The 24,912-nt window shown below is 45.2% G+C and overlaps 1 protein-coding gene across 1 annotated transcript; it reads left to right on the forward strand.

Annotated features, from left to right (window-relative positions):
- The first annotated feature begins 1,697 nt into the window (after nt 1–1,697).
- Nucleotides 1,698–19,237, forward strand: CHMP4B (charged multivesicular body protein 4B). Its single transcript, XM_033914783.1, has 5 exons — nt 1,698–1,991; nt 12,594–12,771; nt 14,905–15,019; nt 16,732–16,858; nt 18,294–19,237. Exons 1-5 carry the CDS (start codon nt 1,805–1,807, stop codon nt 18,356–18,358), a joined length of 672 nt encoding a protein of 223 aa, XP_033770674.1. The 5' UTR covers nt 1,698–1,804; the 3' UTR covers nt 18,359–19,237.
- Nucleotides 19,238–24,912: the final 5,675 nt, after the last annotated feature.

Below are 24,912 nucleotides of genomic sequence, written 5' to 3' on the forward strand. Positions count from 1 at the left end.
AATGTTGCTACTATTTAGGGTTCTGGAATCTTGTTACTCTTTGAGATTCCGCATGGAGTCTTGATACTCTTTGGGGTTCTAGAATCTTTTGTTACTCTTTGAGATTCTGGAATGTTGCTACTCGTCGGAGATTCGGCATGGAATGTTGCTACTATTTAGGGTTCTGGAATCTTGTTACTCTTTGAGATTCCGCATGGAGTCTTGATACTCTTTGGGGTTCTAGAATCTTTTGTTACTCTTTGAGATTCTGGAATGTTGCTACTCGTCGGAGATTCGGCATAGAATGTTGCTACTATTTAGGGTTCTGGAATCTTGTTACTCTTTGAGATTCCGCATGGAGTCTTGATACTCTTTGGGGTTCTAGAATCTTTTGTTACTCTTTGAGATTCTGGAATGTTGCTACTCGTCGGAGATTCGGCATAGAATGTTGCTACTATTTAGGGTTCTGGAATCTTGTTACTCTTTGAGATTCCGCATGGAGTCTTGATACTCTTTGGGGTTCTAGAATCTTTTGTTACTCTTTGAGATTCTGGAATGTTGCTACTCGTCGGAGATTCGGCATAGAATGTTGCTACTATTTAGGGTTCTGGAATCTTGTTACTCTTTGAGATTCCGCATGGAGTCTTGATACTCTTTGGGGTTCTAGAATCTTTTGTTACCCTTTGAGATTCTGGAATGTTGCTACTCGTCGGAGATTCGGCATGGAATGTTGTTACTATTTAGGGTTCTGGAATCTTGTTACTCTTTGAGATTCCGCATGGAGTCTTGATACTCTTTGGGGTTCTAGAATCTTTTGTTACTCTTTGAGATTCTGGAATGTTGCTAGTCGGAGATTCAGCATGGAATGTTGTTACTATTTAGGGTTCCGTAATCTTGTTACTCTTTGAGATTCCGCATGGAGTCTTGATACTCTTTGGGGTTCTAGAATCTTTTGTTACTCTTTGAGATTCTGGAATGTTGCTACTCGTCGGAGATTCGGCATAGAATGTTGCTACTATTTAGGGTTCTGGAATCTTGTTACTCTTTGAGATTCCGCATGGAGTCTTGATACTCTTTGGGGTTCTAGAATCTTTTGTTACTCTTTGAGATTCTGGAATGTTGCTACTCGTCGGAGATTCGGCATAGAATGTTGCTACTATTTAGGGTTCTGGAATCTTGTTACTCTTTGAGATTCCGCATGGAGTCTTGATACTCTTTGGGGTTCTAGAATCTTTTGTTACTCTTTGAGATTCTGGAATGTTGCTACTCGGAGATTCCGCATGGAATGTTGCTACTATTTAGGGTTCCGGCATCTTGTTGCTCTTTTGAAATTTGGCATGGAATCTTGATACTCTTTGGGTTTTGGCCAGGTACTACTGTAGCGACCTGGAATGGCCACCGTGAGAACGGTCTACTGGTCTGGATGGACCCAATAAGGCTATTCTTGTTTCTTTCTCTTTGTGCCTTGACGACGGTTGTGGGATCGAAGCGCCTTTCCCCTTTTGGGCTTTTAGGATGTTATTCATGAATATACATGAGCTAACTTTGTATGCAAATTTATTAGGCTGGAGATCCCGAGCGAAGCCGCGCTGTAGTTCTTAGGCGGTAACCATGGAGACGGAGCAGGAGACTTTCTAGGCTTCGGCGGCCGGCTCTATGCTCCAAGTGACGTCAGTGTGCGCCAGGAGAAGCGGCGCCCTGCGCGGGGCGTGACGTCAGACGCCTTGTGACCAGGCGCGGCGTGCGTGCGTGGCGGAGCGAAGGCGGAAGCGGCCGTTACAGAGAAGGCTTCTGGGCTCCGCAGTCGTCCCCCTCCGCCGCCGACATGTCCGTGTTCGGGAAGCTGTTCGGCAGCGGCGGCGGCAAGAGCGCCAAAGCCCCGACGGCTCAGGAGGCCATTCAAAGGCTGCGCGAGACGGAGGAGATGCTGAGCAAGAAGCAAGACTTCCTGGAGAAGAAGATCGAGCAGGAGCTGCAGACGGCCAAGAAGCAGGGCACCAAGAACAAGCGAGGTGGGGTTCCAAGAAAGGGAGGAGGGGCACCAAGAACAAGCGAGGTGGGGTTCCAAGAAAGGGAGGAGGAGGGGCACCAAGAACAAGCGAGGTGGGGTTCCAAGAAAGGGAGGAGGGGGAGGGGCACCAAGAGGGGGAGGGGCACCAAGAACAAGCGAGGTGGGGTTCCAAGAAAGGGAGGAGGAGGGGCACCAAGAGGGGGAGGGGCACCAAGAACAAGCGAGGTGGGGTTCCAAGAAAAGGAGGAGGGGGAGGGGCACCAAGAACAAGCGAGGTGGGGTTCCAAGAAAGGGAGGAGGGGGAGGGGCACCAAGAGGGGGAGGGGCACCAAGAACAAGCGAGGTGGGGTTCCAAGAAAAGGAGGGGGAGGGCACCAAGAACAAGCGAGGTGGGGTTCCAAGAAAGGGAGGAGGGGCACCAAGAACAAGCGAGGTGGGGTTCCAAGAAAGGGAGGAGGAGGGGCACCAAGAACAAGCGAGGTGGGGTTCCAAGAAAGGGAGGAGGGGGAGGGGCACCAAGAGGGGGAGGGGCACCAAGAACAAGCGAGGTGGGGTTCCAAGAAAGGGAGGAGGAGGGGCACCAAGAGGGGGAGGGGCACCAAGAACAAGCGAGGTGGGGTTCCAAGAAAAGGAGGAGGGGGAGGGGCACCAAGAACAAGCGAGGTGGGGTTCCAAGAAAGGGAGGAGGGGGAGGGGCACCAAGAGGGGGAGGGGCACCAAGAACAAGCGAGGTGGGGTTCCAAGAAAAGGAGGGGGAGGGCACCAAGAACAAGCGAGGTGGGGTTCCAAGAAAGAGAGGAGGGGGAGGGGCACCAAGAGGGGGAGGGGCACCAAGAACAAGCGAGGTGGGGTTCCAAGAAAGGGAGGAGGAGGGGCACCAAGAGGGGGAGGGGCACCAAGAACAAGCGAGGTGGGGTTCCAAGAAAAGGAGGAGGGGGAGGGGCACCAAGAACAAGCGAGGTGGGGTTCCAAGAAAGGGAGGAGGAGGGGCACCAAGAGGGGGAGGGGCACCAAGAACAAGCGAGGTGGGGTTCCAAGAAAGGGAGGAGGGGGTGGGGCACCAAGAACAAGCGAGGTGGGGTTCCAAGAAAGGGAGGAGGAGGGGCACCAAGAACAAGCGAGGTGGGGTTCCAAGAAAGGGAGGAGGGGGAGGGGCACCAAGAGGGGGAGGGGCACCAAGAACAAGCGAGGTGGGGTTCCAAGAAAGGGAGGAGGAGGGGCACCAAGAGGGGGAGGGGCACCAAGAACAAGCGAGGTGGGGTTCCAAGAAAAGGAGGAGGGGGAGGGGCACCAAGAACAAGCGAGGTGGGGTTCCAAGAAAGGGAGGAGGGGGAGGGGCACCAAGAGGGGGAGGGGCACCAAGAACAAGCGAGGTGGGGTTCCAAGAAAAGGAGGGGGAGGGCACCAAGAACAAGCGAGGTGGGGTTCCAAGAAAGAGAGGAGGGGGAGGGGCACCAAGAGGGGGAGGGGCACCAAGAACAAGCGAGGTGGGGTTCCAAGAAAGGGAGGAGGAGGGGCACCAAGAGGGGGAGGGGCACCAAGAACAAGCGAGGTGGGGTTCCAAGAAAAGGAGGAGGGGGAGGGGCACCAAGAACAAGCGAGGTGGGGTTCCAAGAAAGGGAGGAGGGGGAGGGGCACCAAGAGGGGGAGGGGCACCAAGAACAAGCGAGGTGGGGTTCCAAGAAAAGGAGGGGGAGGGCACCAAGAACAAGTGAGGTGGGGTTCCAAGAGGAGGGGGAGGGGCACCAAGAACAAGCGAGGTGGGGTTCCAAGAAAGGGAGGAGGAGGGGCACCAAGAGGGGGAGGAGCACCAAGAACAAGCGAGGTGGGGTTCCAAGAAAAGGAGGAGGGGGAGGGGCACCAAGAACAAGCGAGGTGGGGTTCCAAGAAAGGGAGGAGGGGGAGGGGCACCAAGAACAAGCGAGGTGGGGTTCCAAGAAAAGGAGGAGGGGGAGGGGCACCAAGAGGGGGAGGGGCACCAAGAACAAGCGAGGTGGGGTTCCAAGAAAAGGGGGAGGGGCACCAAGAGGGGGAGGGGCACCAAGAACAAGCGAGGTGGGGTTCCAAGAAAGGGAGGAGGGGGAGGGGCACCAAGAACAAGCGAGGTGGGGTTCCAAGAGGGGGAGGAGGAGGAGGGGCACCAAGAGGGGGAGGGGCACCAAGAACAAGCGAGGTGGGGTTCCAAGAAAGGGAGGAGGAGGGGCACCAAGAGGGGGAGGGGCACCAAGAACAAGCGAGGTGGGGTTCCAAGAAAGGGAGGAGGGGGAGGGGCACCAAGAACAAGCGAGGTGGGGTTCCAAGAGGGGGAGGAGGAGGAGGGGCACCAAGAGGGGGAGGGGCACCAAGAACAAGCGAGGTGGGGTTCCAAGAAAGGGAGGAGGAGGGGCACCAAGAACAAGCGAGGTGGGGTTCCAAGAAAAGGAGGAGGGGGAGGGGCACCAAGAACAAGCGAGGTGGGGTTCCAAGAAAGGGAGGAGGGGGAGGGGCACCAAGAGGGGGAGGGGCACCAAGAACAAGCGAGGTGGGGTTCCAAGAAAAGGAGGGGGAGGGCACCAAGAACAAGTGAGGTGGGGTTCCAAGAAAGGGAGGAGGGGGAGGGGCACCAAGAGGGGGAGGGGCACCAAGAACAAGCGAGGTGGGGTTCCAAGAAAGGGAGGAGGGGGAGGGGCACCAAGAGGGGGAGGGGCACAAAGAACAAGCGAGGTGGGGTTCCAAGAAAAGGAGGAGGGGGAGGGGCACCAAGAACAAGCGAGGTGGGGTTCCAAGAAAGGGAGGAGGGGGAGGGGCACCAAGAACAAGCGAGGTGGGGTTCCAAGAAAAGGAGGAGGGGGAGGGGCACCAAGAACAAGCGAGGTGGGGTTCCAAGAAAGGGAGGGAGAGGGGTACCAAGAACAAGCGAGGTGGGGAGGGATTTCTTGTTTTTCCATTAAGAATATATAGATGATTGTCGTAAGATATTATTTTCATGTGGAATATATTAGTTGTATATGAATTTGGGAGGGGGGTGGGGGTTAAATCTTCTTGGTGTATGATATTGAAAATTTTTCAAGTGATGTTGTATTAAATTTGGTTGATATTTACTGTACACTTGATGTAAGTTTAAAAATGAATAAAGAAATTATAAAAAAAAAGAAAGGGAGGGGCAGGGGCACCAAGAACAAGGGGAGGGGCACCAAGAACAAGTGAGATGGGGTTCCAAGAAAGGGATGGGGTGGGGGCACCAAGAAATGGAGGGGGAGGGGCACCCATAATGAGAGGGGGAGGGGGGTTCAACAACAAGGGAGGTGGGGGCTGCAAGAATGAGAGGATTGTGTGTCTAGGGTCTGAACCTTGAGGTCATCTTGCAGTGAGGTGGGCCTACTGTGAGCAATTAGATTATTTGGCTTCTTAAGAAATTTTTTCTGGTTGACTAATGAGATCTGTACTGTTCTTATCTGTTACATTTCTTTTATTGTTTTGTGTTTTATGAGTTGGGTTAATTTTATTTAATGTATGGCTCTTCAATGACACACAACCCAGAGTGGGTTACAAAAAGAATCCATAATAAAAGAAAAAAAGACCCGATAATAACAGTGTACATATACAATTGTGTGTTTACACAAGCTCACAAAATATATATTAGCACAGTGGCTTTGCATCCTATTGGGTTATAAATGGAATGTAATCTGAAGAAATACCAACAAGTTAGACCAGATTTTGCCACATGTTTGTGTGCTTTGGGATTACTCTCCTGTATGTAGTGAAATTTCGTTTAATCCAGTATTTTCCATGGATAAGCCTTTTAAGATCCCCTTTTACAAAGCCACACAGCATCGGAGCATTTACCGTGCCGGCCTGCGCTGCTGGCTTTTGTAAAAGAGGAGGTAATTCAAATGTCTCCATATTTCGACTTTTTTGTTTACTGTGTTCAGTAAAACAAAATAAGAGAGTCAAATCCACAGGCTTGAACACTAGTTGTTTCTACTAGTTCAGATGTCGCAGATGAGGATTTGATGTAGCTTTTGGCTCTGTTTTGCTGTGGAGAATAAATTTGCTTTAGAGGTGGATAAAATGCATCTTATTTTCCCCATCACACAGCTCTACTTTTGTAAGAAATGGACTTTAAGGCCATGTGGTCTTCATTTTTAGTCTTTTTATAAGAACAGATGTTGAAGCCTGTTTTACAAGCCTGTCAAGCTTGTACACAGATTGAGAAGAGAGACTGTCTTGCCGTTTTATCTATTTTAGAAGGAAGAAGGCTCCTTCACATTGATAAACAGTGCATCAGTGTTGGGACTGGAGAAATGAATGTCTTTTGGGTTTTTTGCATACATTAGCCTTTTTAAAATGACATGTTTCATCTAATCAAGATTGCTGCCAGGGTTTTAATTGCTCGACAGTTATGTCTCTTAAAAATACAGCTTCATTAAAGTGCATTTGTTTAATGAATACCATATTGGCTCTGTTCTGTTATATTGTTGGAAGAAGATTTGTTTGGCTTTCTGGAATAAGGTATTTGGAGATTGTCAGCTGTCCAGGCTATTAAATTAGTGGGCCTTTGAGGCTTGGTTAATATTGCTCAATAGATTAACAGCCTTGTAAGTTTTAATTAAACTGGAAAAATCAGAAGCTAGAGGGAGAGAGGAGTATATTAACATTTTAATATCACTCCTCACAGTTATTGGCTATAGAAATTTTCATCATGCATTTTTTTTTTTTTTTTGAATCGAGGATTAAATTACCCTGCATTTAAGTAGGAAAAAAATCCATGAAATGTATGACCTTAATAGTGAAAAGATCCTTAAGAAAAACGTACTACATGACACTGCCTAACGCTCAGAACTTTATATTATAAAGAACGGAGTGTCACCGTGTGGTTAGAAAAGCTAAAAGAGAATATGAGGAGAGACTGGCGGGGGAAGCAACAAACTTCAAATCGTTCTTCAGATATGTGAAGGGGAAGCAACCGGCAAGGGAAGAAGTGGGGCCATTGGATGATGGAGACAAAAAAGGAGTGGTAAAAGAGGAAAAAGAGATAGCAGACAGGTTAAATAAGTTCTTCACGTCAGTCTTCACGAAGGAGGACACATCCAATATTCCGGAACCGGAGGACATCGTACATGGGGATCGGGATGAAAAGCTGGTCCAACTAGAGGTAAGCCAAGAGGATGTCCTCAGGCAGTTAGACAGACTAAAGAGCGACAAATCGCCAGGTCCGGACGGCATTCACCCAAGGGTACTCGAGGAACTAAGGAACGTAATAGCAGAGCCACTTCGCCAAATATGTAACCTATCCTTAAAAACTGGAGAGATCCCGGAGGATTGGAAAATTGCAAATGTCACACCCATCTTCAAGAAGGGTTCAAGGGGGGACCCGGGGAACTACAGGCCGGTGAGCTTGACCTCGGTCCCGGGAAAAATGATGGAAGCACTGATTAAGGACAGTATCTGTGAACACATAGAAAACAATGGACAGCTAAAGTCGAGCCAGCAAGGCTTCTGCAAGGGTAGGTCATGCCTCACAAACTTATTGTACTTCTTTGAGGGGGTAAACAGACAGGTGGATAAAGGGGAATCCATTGACATCATTTACATTGACTTTCAAAAAGCCTTTGACAAGGTACCGCACGAAAGACTGCTTAAAAAGCTGTGGAGACACGGTGCAAGGGGAGGTCCACCGATGGATCAAAAACTGGCTGGCAGACAGGAAACAGAGGGTTGGAGTGAAGGGCCATTACTCAGACTGGCATGGGGTCACGAGCGGAGTTCCGCAGGGGTCGGTGCTGGGACCGCTCCTGTTCAATATATTTATTAATGACCTGGAGGCGGGAACAAATTGCAAAGTTATTAAATTTGCGGATGACACCAAACTCTACCGCAGGGTTGAAACCATGGAAGACTGCGAAGATCTGCAAAGGGACCTAACGACGCTAGAAGAATGGGCCAAAAAATGGCAAATGAACTTTAACGTAGGGAAATGCAAGGTCATGCATGTAGGGAAAAAGAACCCGATGTTCAGCTACAAAATGGGAGGATCACTGCTAGGGGTAAGTAACCTTGAAAGAGATCTGGGAGTGATGGTGGACACGTCTTTGAAGGCGTCAGCACAGTGCGCCACAGCCTCAAGAAAAGCAAACAAAATGTTGGGTATCATTAAGAAGGGTATCACGACCAGGACAAAGGAGGTCATCCTGCCACTGTATCGTGCAATGGTGCGACCGCATCTGGAGTACTGTGTCCAATATTGGTCGCCGTACCTCAAAAAGGACATGGCGGTACTTGAGGGAGTCCAGAGAAGAGCAACTAAACTGATAAGAGGTATGGAAAACCTCTCATATACTGACAGACTGAAAAAGCTGGGGCTGTTCTTCCTGGAAAAGCGGAGACTTAGAGGAGACATGATAGAAACCTTCAAGATCCTGAAGGGTATAGAAAAAGTAGACAGGGACAGATTTTTTAGATTATGGGGAACCATAAGTACAAGGGGGCACTCGGAAAAATTAAAAGGAGACAGGTTTAAAACAAATGGCAGAAAGTTCTTTTTCACCCAGAGGGTGGTGGACACATGGAACGCGCTTCCAGAGGCTGTGATAGGCCGGAGCACGTTAAAAGGCTTCAAAGAAGGTTTGGATAGGTTCCTAGAGGATAAAGGAATTGAGGGGTACAGATAAGAGTAGCGGTAGGTTATAGGGATAGTCTGGGACCATTGCTCAGGCAATGGGCCTGATGGGCCGCCGCGGGAGCGGACCGCTGGGCGAGATGGACCTCTGGTCTGCCTCAGCGGAGGCAACTTCTTATGTTCTTATGTTCTTAATTGTTTCTAAACATGAAGTCAGGGTGACTCAAAAGCCAAGAGGATGCTTGAGTGTACATGGAGGGGCCTGACCCGCTGCAAAAGGGCATTAGAAGAAAATATATGCCTACCTATATGCATTGACTCTTCCCCAATTAAAATCGACACAGAAGTCAAACTTCTGGGAATCATCCTCGATAAAGACCTCAACTTTCACCAACAAATCAGCGTGGTGGTTTACATGTAAACTCATTTTCCCATCCCCGCACATTATTTTCCTGTTCCTACCCCATTCCTGCAAGCTCTGTCCTCATCTGCAAAGCCTCAAATGCTTTAAATTCATAAGTGTTTGATGCTTGTGCAGTTAAGGCAGAGCTTAAAGGAATGGAGCAGGGACAGGAGCAGCCTTTTCTTCCATCTCTGAGGGAGACAAAAGGAATAACAACCAGACACACAAATTCAGGTTAAAACGATAAGGCCTTATGGAGCTCTTAGTGATCTGCTAAGTGGCAAAATCCAAAGCAAGAGTCTCTCTTCCAATTACTTCATTAAGATTCAATGATAAATTGCATATGACTGCATTTTGCCATTTGGTCCATATTTGGTTCGTTAGTGATGTGATTTCTTGTCAATCTTACTTCATTAGTAATTTTATAATGACTTATAAATCACGTGCTCATAGTTTTGCTCCTGTCAGCAATTCAGTTCATTGGACATCTTATAAGCTTAGGGTACAGTGACCTGTTTCCTGATCTAGGACTTAGCTCCTAGGTTAGTAAACATGGCACTTCCTCTATTTAGCCAATGTATCAGAATAGAGCTGCAGTGTCAAAACATCTAATTTAGGCCTCTAACTAGACTTAAGTAATATCCTTTAATAGCAATACTGAGTTATAGCATTTCTTGCTTTAATATGTTCTCTTCTCTCTTAGCTTCATCTTTTATTTATCTACTAGTGTTTAAGCCCATTACATTAACGGGTGCTAGTAAAGCCTCCTTCCCTCACATGTCCCCTATTTTCAGCCCCAGTTCCAGCTCCAAACCCATTTTTACCCCCAGCCCCCTTCTCCCATCTTTTCCCTTTCAGCCCTAGCCCCCTTTTCTCACCAGCAGCATTTCCCTCCCCACTCCACTTCCCTGTGCAGTAGCAGCAGAAGCATACCCTCCCCCCTCCATTTTCCTGTGCAGCAGCAACAGCAGCATTTCCCTCCTCCAACCCACTTCCCTGTGCAGCAGCACCTCTTTTGTGCTCCCCCTGTCCCTCTTCCCTGCTCCCCTGGTCCAGCAGCACCTTTTACATACTCCCCTGCCCCTCTTCCCTGCTCCTCCTGTCCAGCAGCACCTCTTCCCTGCTCCCCCTGTCCCTTTTCTTTGCTCCCCCAGTCCAGCAGCACCTCTTCCCTGCTCCCTCGGTCCAGCAGCACCTCTTCACTGCTCCCCCGGTCCAGCAGCACCTCTTCCCTGCTCCCCCTCACAGCCTTCCAGACTTTGTCCCACCCCCACCCCCACCCTCCAAAGCCAGCTTGCCTGCCTGCCTGCCATCCCCCTGTGCAGTAGAACTCTCCCCCCCCCAGCAGCACCTCTTCCCTGCTCCCCGGTCCCTCTTCACATATTTGTAAAATGGCCTAAAACAGAAATCTGCCATATTGCATTGCAGTTACAAAATGATTTGCAGTGGATCTTTGTACCTGCCCTCCAGCATCCCCCTGCGCAGTAGAACCCTCTCCCCCCCGCCACTATTGCCGCCGTGCAGCCAACCCCACTGACCCTCCCATCGTGAGACGACTGTCAAACCTACTGGCTCCAGCAGCGGCCGCATCACACTAAAGATGCTGCTTTGCGGCCTTCCCATACTCTGATTTCCTCTGCTGGCATCTCTGATGATGTGCCAGAACAGGATGGATTAGAGTTGTTTGCCTAGAAAATGAACTTTTTTTTAAATTGAAAGTTTTACAAATTGCATCAAATAGGTAAACTAATACAAGGCAAAATAAACATGAAAAAGAAACAATTCCCTTCAGCACTGAAATTTAAAAAGGAGAGGGATCCAAGACACAGAAATTAGGAGATATAAACTAAGAAAAGAAATGTTTACAATTCTTTGGAAAAAGTCTGGTTCTTCATTCTTCCTAAACACTGGGATTTCCCACAGTAATCCCCTCCTGATCTATATTAGTCTCTCCAGCATCTTCTTAAACTCTGGAATTGAAGGGGAATCAAAGAAAATACATCACAAGTCAATATATATTTACAGACTATGGGCTTCTTTTATCAAGCCGCACTAGCGGGGTTAACGCGCGTGACTTTTCATCACGCTGGCCAAAAACTACTGCCTGCTGAAGAGGAGGCGGTAGCGGCTAGAGCGGCTGGCAGTTTACCACGCACTATTATACGCGTTAAACCGCTAGTGCGGCGTGATAAAAGGAGTCCTATGTTCCTCTTGGGAAACCCCCAGAATTTCCAACAAAGAAATACACTATGGGGCTCATAGTCAAAAAACTAAAATGCCTAAGTCGGCACTTGGATATCCTGATCACCAGGATGTCTTAAGTGCTGATAATCAAAACCATTTTCCTGGATTTCTAGAGAGACATTTTTTGCGCTGTGCGTCCAGAGTTCAAGGGAGTGTGTTGGGAGGCGTGTTATAGGTGTGCTTTGGGCGTGCTTAACTTGGACTTAAAACTTTTCCCAAAACGTCCTGGACGGAACTTAGACGTTCAAAGCTAGACTTGTTTTAAAAGTGTCTTAAGTGCCACAAAGGTACCCAAACTGACCAGATGACTACTGGATACATTAAGGTATGACCCCCACACTCTCTCACCCCCTCCTACCCTCCAAAATTGTGAATGAAAGAATACATACCTGTCTCTAGAACAGCAGCACTTGGTATGGGAAAGCCTAGTAGAGCATCATACAGGTGTCTTAAATAACCTGGTAGATGGGCGAGTGGACCCAGGCCCATTAGCCACTCTAACCACTACATTTATGGTGGAAAGTATGAGGCCACCAAAACCCAACTATATTTCCATATAGGTGCCACCTGCAGCCATGAGGGCTATTGGGGTGGTAGACAGTTGGGTCTAGTAGGTTTTGGTGGAGTTTGAGGGCTCACTATAAATTATAAGGAGGTTATGGTGAGATGTACACATAGCACCCTCTATGAGAAGTTCACAGCAGTGCCTTCTAAGGTGCTCCACTGCTCTATTGGCATTGGCATGTCTATGTAGCTAGTCCATTTAAGTGCTGGCCCCTCCCACGTCCAAATGGTCTAGATTTGGATGTTTTCAACTTGGATGAATGTTTGGTTGAAAATGGGGTATAAAGTTAGGCATCCTAAGGGTTGGATGTCCTGTCAGCCTAGGCATCCAAGTAGATGATTTTCGAGGGGAAAAAATTGGACGTAAAGCAGTTTGGCTTTCAAAAATGGATGCATCTGTGCTTCCGACTTTGGACGTTTAGTGGGAAGTGTCCAAATCGGACTTAGATGTTCTTCTTGAAAATGGCCCTCTATCCTTTATAGGAGTGCAAACACTAGTCATTATGCTGAAAACCTACCTAATCCCAAACTCAGTTTACATAAATTTACTGAAGGATAACTAACAAACTGGATAATTGAGATGTACAAGCAACTTTGATTTAGTCTCTTCTAGGGACCAACATCATCAGAATATTTTCATTTTGCAATGAAAATCGAGGGCTGTAGGTCATCTGGGGCCGTCTTGGACTTTGTGTACATGTATCTTCTGCTGGCTAGCCTGTTTCTTAATATGAAGCGAGTGTGACTTGGCTGTACTCTTTCAGACCCATTGTTTTTTTGCTTGTTTTATCCAGCTGCTCTTCAAGCTCTAAAGCGGAAGAAGAGGTACGAGAAGCAGCTTGCACAGATAGATGGCACACTCTCCACGATAGAGTTCCAGAGAGAAGCCCTGGAAAATGCCAATACAAACACCGAAGTGCTGAAGAACATGGGATTTGCCGCTAAAGCTATGAAAGCGGCCCACGACAACATGTATGAAATTTGTTCTTGGCTGATTTAAGATCCTCACAAAATTAATCTACAAGGCCTGATAAGATTGAAGTCTTGCTCCTTTTTTAATACCGTTGCAATGCCTTCCTCCTGAACTTGGAGCCACCATGTGACAAGGGTGAACAATTCCCAGACTCTCCACTATATAAGCAATTAGGGGAGATTCTGCAAACAGCGCCATAAGTTAGGCGGTGGTAGGTGCCTTACCACTGCCTAACTTTAATTGGCGTAATAATTGAAAACCAATTAAAATCTTGTTAACAAAAAGGGCACCAGAATCACATCTACAGAGGTGCCTAGTGACGTCCAAGGTCAAAGTAGGCTTGGTTTGGGCTGGAAGTGACTTTAGGCATGATTCTTTGTCAAAAGCAGGTGCCAGTAACGTAGGCCTTTGAAACCCTAGTCTACATTACCTGCGTCTACCTTTTAACAGGAGCTGCGATTCTGCAAACAACGCCATAGTGTGATTGACATGCGATTGGCACTGTTTTTGTAGGCTGACTTGGCACCTACCAGTGCTTTGGCCAATCACAACCTCCACTGGGGTCAGCAGAGCCAGAAAGAGAGGGATAGAAAATATTGTAAGGGGAGAGGATTAATTAACTGAGGGAGACTAGCATCCCCCTCCCCGGCTTCCAAAATTTTTAATACCACCCATGTTTTTCCTAAACTTTTTTATCACTTTTGCAGGTGAATTATTGCAACCACCTCCCCACTCAGAACAGAATGAAGCTCCCTACATACGATAGTCCAAGAAATTAGGCTCTTAAATTTAATAGTGCTAAATTGCTGAAAAATGTGGCAAACAAATCAGTGTAAGTGCTATTCTATAAAGGGCACTTAGCGCTGATCCCTGTCCCCAAATTTGGGAGCCAGGGATTATGCCAACTGCACCCTGGTGAAAGTGTCTGTGCCCAGCCATGTAAATGTCCCCATTCTATAATGCTGAGCGTGAATTTTCCCCTCACTCTGAGGGTCACAGATGAGTGCGCATCCAAAAATTGGCCGTAATTGGCTTGTAATTAAATTGTGTGTTCATCTCGGCATTGTGCCCAACTTATACGACCTTTGTAGGATCCGTATGAAAAAAATAGGATGGATTAAGGAGGAGGAAAGTTAAGAGCTGAATCCTAACTCTCATCAGCAATTGGGTTCATAAGAAGAATGGCAGCTATTTTCAGCCCAGGCTTTCCTTTCCCACTATTGAGCCCCAGCTCTTCAGCCCAGAAGCACTTTTCTGTTAAGGAGCTGGAGCTGTTCAAGGTGGTCTGTGGGCATCTTTCAGACTTTCTCTGTTCTGTGCTTCTGCAAATTTTTGCTTGTGCCCAGTCAAAAATTATATAGGAAGTACGTTTCATTGCTTTTTATACTTCTCACAGGACACAGGACTTATTTTTCTTGTGCCATTTGCCTGAGGATAGCTTTGTTTTACTTTCTTAACATAAACTTGAATCAGAAAATAAGTTTGTTGCTAGAGAGAAAGAGTTACAAAGATATTGGAGGAAAGAAAAGCAGCAAAACTTGAAACCTTCTGAAAAAGGACCAAATAGAAATCAGCTCCTCGAAAACTAGAAAAATCAAACATTAAAAGAAAACCTTCCAGAACAGAAACCAACAGCATAAATTTGAATGAAATTACTCATCTTTCTCTGACTTAATAACCCATCTAGGAGAAGACACTGGCATTGGAACTGGATGTTTCCCAAAATGTTTTGAAGTTTTTTCCCCTATATAGTTACATGGGACTTGGAGGGAAAAAGTCCCTCCAAGGTGGGGATGGTTCATTTATTAAATCTATTAGGCATCAGGAGACTGTCTGGGTTTGCTCTAGAACCAGGCTGTAAAAATTGCTTTGCTTCGTGGAGCAAGATTGCCAGTCAAGAGCTATTAAAAAGAAAAAAAAAATTGCTTGTTTGGGGTAGGTTTGAGCAGCCCTTGCATTTTTAGGAGTTACTGATCATAAAACAGTGTCTCAGCCCCACTTGCTCAAGGCCTTTTCTCCCAATTTATGGCCTTAAAGGTTTGCTGTGTTTTGAACATGTGTTAATATCCCCCCCCCCCCCCCGCTTTCTAATAGACTTGGCTAAGTGTGAAATGTCTGCTTTTCCTGTCCAGGGACATTGATAAGGTCGATGAACTTATGCAGGACATTGCGGATCAGCAAGAGCTGGCGCAGGAGATCTCTGATGCCATTTCAAAGCCTGTGGGATTTGGCGAGGACTTTGATGAAGTAAGAAATCCAGGTTCTTTAAGTCTTATGTTTCATTTGAACTAGGACTTGCTGTCGATTCAGACAATTGCAGAGCTATCCCAGTGGAGTGGAGGTGCTGCCATTCTGAGCATAGTATGTACGCACCATAATTCAGAACAGGAAATGAAAGACAAGATGTACGGATTGAGCCCATGTTTTTTGTCATTGAGCTAGTCTCTGGGTGTTTTCAAATGAAAGGTATTGATTTCTTTTAACTAAGGTTAAGAGCAATTGAAGCTAGTAGATAATGATGGTGAAATGGCTACACCAGTAAAATTCCTAAATTTCCCCCCTTTTCAAAATTTATGAGAGCAGTGACCAGTGCTGAGCCCTTGGGCTTCATCCTGCCAGAAGATGGACAGGGGTCTTTATTCCTCTGTGCTTTGCTTTGCCACAGCGATTTCAAGATGTGTTTTTAGCTTATGCCCAAAAGGTTTGAAGGGCAGTACATTAGGTAGTAAAGTAAACCTTTGCTCTTCCAGGACCACATTGATACCCTCTTGGTAAAATCAGAAGTGAGAGGTTTTGGGGGGTTTTCTTTTTTTTTTTTTGCAAAGCAATCATGTTGTAAGAGAGATTAATGACTTTCTCTGCATGTAGAAATTTTAAAGGATTCTGGTGGGATCAGACTCTTGAAGGCAGACTGTTTGAGCCAACCATGCTATCTCCTATCCCCTCCTATGTGCTTGTTCCACTGGTTCTGTAAGGACATATTTCCTTGTCCCTTTTCACCTTCATCCAATGTCCTCTCATTCCAGAGCTTCCTTTCAATTGAAAGACTTGCTTCCTGTGCAATGTGTCTATCATATGCCTCTTTCCTGCCTTTCTTCCAAAATATATGCTTTATGACTAACACCACTGGCCATTTTAGTAGCCACCCTCTGGACCGACGGTCTCCAGAATTGTACACAGTACTTTTAAATGAGGTCTCTCCATTTTCATCTCCTGTTTCTTGCTGGCCATTCCTTTCCCTGTGCATCCAGCCATCCTTCTGGCTTTTGCCATTGCTTTTTCTGCCTGTTTGACTACCTTAAATCATGAGATGCAAAGAAGCCAGTGATCTTATGGGTTTAGAAAATGTGAGCTGGCTGACATTTTATTTTTCCTCCAAGCATATCAAATAGGAAACCAATACGTTGTGTCTGGGTTGTATTGCGAGTGATCTGAGAGCGTGTAGTAATTGACTCTCTGCACAGCTCAAAGAGAAATGCGAACATCTCTAGGAAAGCATGACTAAAATCACCAAAATAAAAAATAAGGCTTTAATGAATTTTGTTAGAGCAAACAGTTGAAGAGCTTAGTTCCATGGACTTGGCGGATTTTAGAATCGAGTCCATCAATTTGTTCTACCCCATCCTAATAAAGTCACAAAAGTTGAAACATTAACTTTTTCAGACTGCATATGGAGCCATGATGTGAAAAATCAGCCCTTCTGAGCATTTTGAATCTGCAACCAGAAATCGTCCCAAATGAGGCCTAATGTATGTAATTGTTCCTGCAGCTGGTTTCTTCCACACTTCAGCTTTGACATTTGTGCTGCAGTTCAAATCATTATGATTGTTCCTGTATGTCCAGCTAGGTTTTCAATGAAATGAGTGAAAGGCCGTGTTAGCTCACTGCAATGTCTTGTCGCAAGGTATGTTCAGGAAATGTATCTGGTATGACATGGGGTCTTTTTCTTTCTATTTTAGGATGAGTTAATGGCAGAACTAGAAGAGCTAGAACAGGAGGAGCTGGACAAGAATTTGTTGGAGATTCAGGGTCCAGAGACTGTAACACTACCGAATGTCCCTTCTGTGTCCCTACCTGCCAAGCCAGGTAAGCAGTTCATCTGCTCGCTTCGACTTCACTGAAATAACCAGAGAGCACTGATTACAACTTCTCAGCACATAAACATACAGCTTTCAACTAAGACCTTCCCTGATTGCAGACTTTTATTTATTAGGCCTTTTTGAGAAAATTCATCTAAGGAGAGATATACAGCAAGGCAATAGCCAACTAGAGCAATAAAAATATTCGGTTAATAGTCTGCTACATTGTAATGTCAATGCAATATGCAATAAAACATTTAAATAGATAGCATAGGGTCTAATTTAAAGAAGGTTCTTAGCTAGAGTTTGCTGTATTCAATTGATACAAGACAAGTCGATATAGTATGGGATATAGGGAACTTAGAGATTTCTTTTCTTTCTCCTGATTTTGAAAATATTTATCTCAAATTTTGATAATGCTCATCTGTGACTTCTTTAGGAAACAGACTCCAGTCTCGGTTCAACAGAAGCGCATTGAAACTAGCTGAGCTTCACCGTAAAAGATTTCAGACATTTTCATTTACATCGTGCGTCGCAGTTGGTTCTCCATTGCGGGTTTGTCACTAGGACTGAAGTTAGGGTTGGATATCTTTCTGCTAAAATGTTCATCTCCAAAGAAGGAGAAAACCAATTAGGAAGGTATTCACACACTCGAGTGGGTAAAAGGTTAAAATCATGTCGGAAAGAAAAAATGAGATTAAAAAGTCTTGAAGCTGAGGCAGTAAGTAAAGAAAAAGGAATACAACAGCAAATGAAAGAGCATGCTAGAGTTCAAAGCTTGATGACATCATCAGCGATGCGGCAGAGTCCAAAGCTTGATGATGCCATCAAGTGATGCGGCAGAGTCCAAAGCTTGATGACGCCATCAAGTGATCTGGCAGAGTCCAAAGCTTGATGACGTCATCATCAATGCGGCAGAGTCCAAAGCTTGATGATGCCATCAAGTGATGCGGCAGAGTCCAAAGCTTGATGATGCCATCAAGTGATGCGGCAGAGTCCAAAGCTTGATGATGCCATCAGCGATGCGGCAGAGTCCAAAGCTTGATGACGTCATCAGCGATGCGGCAGAGTCCAAAGCTTGATGACATCATCAGCGATGCGGCAGAGAGAAGGCCCCGGCAGAGCTGCCACTGCTTTAGGAGGCCTCGAAGGTATGTCAGGGCTCACCAGGGGGGAAGGGGGGAGGTGTTGGTTGCAGAATTGGTGAGTCCAGTTTTCTCGGACAATGGATTGATTCACTAATAGTCATAGCTGTAAAGGGAACTAGTCTACCTTTTTGACCATATACATGTGGTTTTGATGTTTAGTATTGAATCACTCTGACTCTGCCAAAGCATCAATGCAAACTAGAAAGCGCTCCAGTCTGCTGCTGAAGCACACCTGTTAACACATCATGCCGAGAACTTTTCTTCCGCTGAACAATTATAATTGTTCTTTTCTAGCCAAGAAGAAAGAAGAGGAAGAGGATGATGATATGAAGGAGCTGGAAAACTGGGCTTCAGTGTAACTGCCAGAATAGCTCTTGGCTTCTGTACAGAAACACAGACTCTTGTCACTGTTGCTGTGGATGTATATAGTGGGGGAGGGGAAAGCATTAAGCAGATGTCTTTATCTCTTCATTTGAGCCCAAGCAGAGGGCCTGCGTTGTTGAATACTGTATAGCATGGTCTGCTCCAAAATAAAACAGAGGACTTCTGATTGCACTTTTTAATGTTGGATTTCTGCAAAACGATGGAAGATGTTCTGTTCTTGGCTTATCCCTTGATTTGATTTTTTTTTTTTTAATATATATATTTATAAATATGTATTATGGATATAGCACACACTTTTTTCAAAGATACCAGCCTACAACTTACAAAAGTTTTTCTCCAGTTTTAAAAGAAGTTCATTCGCTGTATAATGAGCATTAATATTTGAAAATATTTCTGCAGGTTTGGTTACAGCAGAGACCCCCAGTACCCAACTCAGTGGTCAGTATGGCTCAGACAAGATCTAGGGAGTAGTGGCTGATATGGCTGTTCCCAAGAACTCTGACCACCGAGTTGCTTGACCTGGTCTTAACAGTAAGGTTTCTAGGACTGGACCACCTTATTACTTGCAAATATTGCCCAGGGCACACTTTCTTTTCATTGGAATAGATCGTAGGCGTCGCATGATTTGCAAAGGAGAAGTGTGCTATAAATTGTAGGAGAGTTCATCTGATCCACACTAAATGTGCCTGTTTCATGTCAACTCTGTAAGCTGATAACAAATCATCTGAAATTGGACAAGATCAAGAGAGAATTTCTGTCTTCTAGGTGTGAAGAGTGTGTGTTTGGAGAAACCTAGAAATATTGTCAGATTCATGAACTGGTTTGCACTTTCCATTAAATGTTAGTTTTTCATATTTTGTCTCTTTATTGTCCTGTTTTGTCCTAAATTTCATGAAACAAGGTGTAGCAGATACAGATGTTTTGAGTTAGTCTAGCTTTTGAGAGCCCAGCGATGAGAGTACACGGTTATGGTGGGTTTCAATCTAAGGTACATAAATGGTTGAGAGCCTGAGTCTTATGCGCCTTGTCATCTTTACTCGGCTTCATTTCAAGTGTGTGACATTTTCTCTAGCTTTGAAAATCTACCCAGACTTGTGGGGTCTTTGCAAGTGATTTTCCCTAAACGTTGACTCACCGTGGTGATTCCTTTTCTTTATTTTCTGCTCTGTAATACCTAGTTGATTCTAGAATTTACATCCAGGGTATCTTTGCTGTCTTTTCAGCTGTGGCAAGGTAATCGCAGGTGTATTAAATTACACATACAGTGTTCTCCTTGTAAATTCGTGGACTCAGTAATTCACGGAATGCTCTGACCGCCTCAGGCTACACCAATCAGGAGCTGCGTGTCAAAACAGCTCCTGATTGGTGTAGCCTGACTTTAGTAACAGGAAGAGGCAGTTGGCGCATACCGGCTATGATTTAGTACACCCACTGGCGCCCCCAGCTGCCCTCTCCTGCCGCTTGACAAACTCAAAACTGCATTTGCGGGTGTTCCTGGAATGGAACCCCCGCAAATTTTGTGAAGTACTGTAATTGTTTTGATTTGTATTTCTACATGTTCATGTGGATTAATAGAGCAAACACAATTTTCCCCCAAGTTCAGACATTCTTAGCTATTGAGTTTTTAAGTAGAGTATTTTTCTTTTTAATGTTTGATCAATGCAAATGTTGATTGGAACTTCCTAGAATCTTTGGAATTGTAGAAAGATTTTTTTGAATCTGTTTTTTGCCCAGGTAATGAAACCATCAGTTCCCAACTAACAGATATGAATTTGGGGCTGTAGCATTCCCTTGACCAAGGCTTATACTGTATAAAAGAAAAAAATGTGTGTGTCAAATGAATCCTGTAGATGTCTTTGGGTGACCAGAGAATTGCATCAAGGCCATGAATTAGATGTGCTCTGTTTGGACTTCAGCAAAGCCTTTGATACAGTTCCTCATAAGCGGCTTGTGAACAAATTGAATGGGCTGAAGTTAAGACCCAAAATGGTGAACTGGATTACAAACTGGTTGACTGACAGATGACAGAGGGCTGTAGTCGATGGAATTCACTTGGAGGAAAGAAAGGTGGTTAGCAGAGTGCCCTAAGGATCGGCATTGGGGCCAATTCTATTCAGTGCTTTTGTGAGTGACATTGCAGAAGGGAAAGCCTGCCTTTTTTGTGGACAATGCAAAGATTTGCAATAGATGGGCACCCTAGAGGGAGTGAGCAACATGAGAAGTGATCTAAAAAGATTAGAACAATGGTCTAATGTTTGGCAATTTAAATTTAACGCAAAGAAGTGTAGAGTGCTACACATGAGTTGAATCCAAAAGAGTATATTTGCAAGGGTGTGAGAAGGAGAGGATGATAGCGTCAGAGGACCTTAAGGCAGCAAAACACTGTGGTAAGTTGGTGGCTGTTGCTAGAAGGATGTGAGGCTGTTCAAGTCATTGGCGAAGGCCCATTTGGAAGATTTTGTTCAGTATTGGCAGCTGTATTTTGCTTAAGGCATCAAAAGACTCGATAAAATGGGACTTGTGCCAAAAGATGGTTGAGAAGAGTCTTGAAGACCTTAGAGGAAAGGAGGGATAGCAGACATATAATAGATGTTAACACCCCCTTGCCACCTCGGTTCCATTCCACCACCTGCTGCTGCTGCTCGCCATGCTCCACTACATCCCCTTCCTCCCTCTAACCTTTTATAGCCTGCCAGCAATCAACCCAACCATGGAGGGAGGGAAGGAGGATATCATAGGAAGATTTGCTGGGAGAAAGAGGTGCAGATGAGGGGGGTAGGGTGATGTTTGAGAGGGCCACATTTTGGAAATAGGGATGGAAAAAACAAGGGAGATGAAAAAAGGAATGAAGAAATGATCACAGAATGGTGGAGAGGGAAGAGAGGGTGCCCAGGGAAGAGGAGGGAGATGATGGTGCCCATTAATGTTAGGGAAGAGAAGAGATGGAACTAGACAGATCTGAAAAGGAGGAAGAAAAGTTGACCGCAAAAAATGGATTATAGGAGGAGAGAGAGGGCAGGGAAGCAGAATCAAGAGATGATTAGAAATATAAAATCGCCAGACAATATAGGTAAGAAAAATGATTTTATTTTTAGTTTAGTAAGGTGGGCAATGGGATTTGATACACCACCTTTCCATGGGACAATTTAATTGAAATGTGTCAGTTTTGAGACTCTGCGTCTGCTATGTGTATATTACTCTATACAGGAAGAAATGTGAGGGGGTGATTAAAAATGTTAATTGCTGTACAGCCCTAGTTTAAATACTTCAAAGGTATTCCTATAAACTAATCTCTTTCAGAGATGGGGGTTGCAGACTGGGTGGTGGATGCCTGGAGAGGTGGTGAAGATAAGTAGTGACAGGATTCAACGATGCATGGGATAACCACAGCGCATCACTGTATGGAAAAAGATTAACATCTAGCTTTCACGGTACCTCTAGGCATTGGGAAGGAAGACCAAGGCTTGGCAGACTGAATTACAAGAAGAGATCAGGATGAAGGCTGGAATGGACTTTGACAGCAACTCCAATAGTTGGGAAGTAGGACTGGTGCCCTGAAATTGATAGGGAGAGCCATTAAGCATGAAGAAGTGGTATCCTCGTTGGGCAGATTGGATGGACAATGCAAGTCTTTTATCTACTGACATTTATTGAGTTACTTTATCACCCACCCAGTCAGTTAATTTAGGGTTCAGACTGAGGATACTCAGTTAATTTATGTCACCTACGAAGGTTTGCTAAAGTCTAAGTACACCCAGTACTTTCCCTCGTTGCAACTGGCTGGTACTGGATTCATCTCACAAGACCTGAATTCTGGAACCCTGACAATCCTTCGTTTTAGGAGAGCTTTCATTAATTGACTTAGCAGTCTGTACTTCGAATCCTCCTGCTTTAGTGGAAAGAGACCATGATTGCCATTTCTAGTCCCCCAACTCCAAAAAAGTCACCAGACCTTCCCTCAACTGTATGTCATCTGGCCCCATGACTTTGAGAGGAGTCAGCTAGCCTAAAAGCAGTCTATGAAAACTGGTCGAAGTCTACCATGTTTCCATTCCTATTTGTGTTTTTCTTCTGCAGTCTTACTCCCAGCTCTGATCACTAAGAGAAATATTTGTTGAGCAATTCCTCTTTCTCCTCCTCCAGTTTGTACATATTTCTTCCCTTCACCCTTAATCCTACCACTAACGCACACTAATCTAGAAAAGGTCGCTTCCTTCTGTTTTACCATATTGCATCTTTGTTTTCCGACCTAGTTTACCAGGTTCTCTTTGGGGGATGGGAAATGGAAATCTGTCACCACTTGACATGTGCTGCAAGTCTATGTCCATTAGCAAGGGGAGTGCCCTCCAGTGGTCACCATCCCGTCACCTTCGTGCCTCTGGGGGGCGGGGGAGCAGCATCTCTCTAAATGGGTTTGTTTTCTGCATATCGTGACGGGAATGAACTTCACTCCTAAGTCCCAGGCAATGTGGAGTCTGACCTTGGTCTCTAAAATTTACTGCCATTAAACTTGCCTAGTGCCACAGCGAGCTTCCCTCTGGAATTTATAACATGTTGTAAAGCCTAGGTTGGACTGGATTTATTGCATGCTAGTACCAGTGTATTTAGCCGTTTACAAACTAAATTAGCGCTATAGAAATGATAAGTAGTAGCAGTAAATTAAAAGAAAATACAGTGAAGTTACAATAGGAGATAAATTCAGTAGAACAGGTGCAGTGAAGGAACAGCAAATATTTTAATCAGCAAGTTGAGTGGGGCAGCAGTGAGTTAGTTTCTTCAATTGCTGTGACATTTGTGAGGTTGATTAGGTCTGTGCCACCCAAAAGTTTCCAATTGTGGATCTCCTTCGCCATGCAATTAATACAGCAATCATATGAGACTACATACAAATCATTAATGCTCTTTTTCTCTATTACCACCATGTCTGCTTTTTGTCTGTTGGGATCAGGTTGTCCCAAGTGATCATAACCTCTTGTTTTCCATAATCCTATTAAGAGTCACATTCCTTAGGTTTTTCTGGTACAGGGATATAATGTTTACAGAGTATTTGGGCTTCACTGTGACCCTTTTGCTTCTCATTCAAACTCTGCACAAAGAAACCACTGTATCTAGATGAACAGACAGAGGAACTGACCCTGAAAATCACAAAAAAACAGGTTTTGTTGTATTCATACAGTAAGTGAAACCATCGTTTGGTCCCACTCCCCTCTCCAGGTTTCTCTGGTGGTGTTAAGGCTACTTGCATGCTCATATGTGCACATGAATGACTTATGAAGGCTGCCACCACCCAAGGCACTGGAGGGGTAAGGAGGAGCTGCTGTGGCCTTTGATCTCTAAACTAAACTAAACCTTAGGTTTGTATACCGCACCATCTCCGCATACGCAGAGCTCGGTACGGTTTACAGAGGTTAAGAGGAAAGGAATTACAAAGAAGAGATATAGGAGAGGGACTGAGAAGATAGAGAGGGGCAGGGTACTAGAGAACGGGAGGAGATTAGATTTTTGAGAAGAGCCAAGTTTTCAAGCGTTTACGGAAGGATTGGAAGGAGCTAGAATTTCTGAGCGGGGATGAGAGGTTGTTCCAGAGTTCCGTGGTTCTGAAGGGGAGGGATGTTCCAAGTTTTCCTGCGCGGGATATACCTTTTATAGAGGGGAAAGATAGTTTCAGTTTTTGGGAGGGTCTAGAATCTCTGCTCTAGCCATTAAGCTATTCTACCCTGGAACCGAATAAAAATAAACCCCTAAATGTGTCTTTCTTCCAAATCTCTTTTTATTTATTATATTTGAAGGACTAACTTTAGGCTTCAGAATTAGCAAAATCTTTTACACTTGCATAAAAAGATAAATACAGACAGATGCGATGGTGGAGTCTGTAGGGAGCATCTCCTTCCTCCTCCCTGTGTCTGAACCTTTTCTAAATGGACTTTGGCTTGAATCCAACAATTGACAGCCTGGCCTGGGAAAGTGGGAAAAATAGCACTCATGACATTTAAGATACCCATGACCAGGAACTTTTTTTGCTTAAATGAATGTTACAGAAGTAAACAAGAGAAAATATGAAATTCCTGGTAAATAAACACAGGGCATGCAGCCAGAGAAGAAGCATGTACTGAGAAACAAAAGTTCCCTTTCCACGAATGGTGCAATTTTGAAACTCAGCACCAGGAGGCAAAATTGTTCCACAAGGTTCATGCATGGATGCTCCTGAGCCTGTTTTCCTGTTTGTGTTTGGTAAGGGCTGCACAGGAGACTTTCAGAATGAATGCTTCAACGATTATTGAATAAAAAAAAATTCAGTTGTGTTAAAATTCCCTCGGTTACTGATGGATTTTAGAAGTCGGTTTACATTCCTAATAGTGGTACAGGAGGCATCCTTATATTGCTACTCCTGCACTCTTAGGTGGATTGGTCTTGCCTCGATTGTAAAGGGTACGGTGGAAGTCAACTTGCAAGAAAGCTTTTTTGGGGGGTTGGCACTGGCTTCATGGAATGGTCTTCCAAAGGAAATTAGATCTGAAGCTGGCTGTTA

The sequence above is a fragment of the Geotrypetes seraphini genome, chromosome 11 (assembly GCF_902459505.1).
Source record: "Geotrypetes seraphini chromosome 11, aGeoSer1.1, whole genome shotgun sequence".
NCBI classification, from domain to species: Eukaryota; Metazoa; Chordata; class Amphibia; order Gymnophiona; family Dermophiidae; genus Geotrypetes; species Geotrypetes seraphini.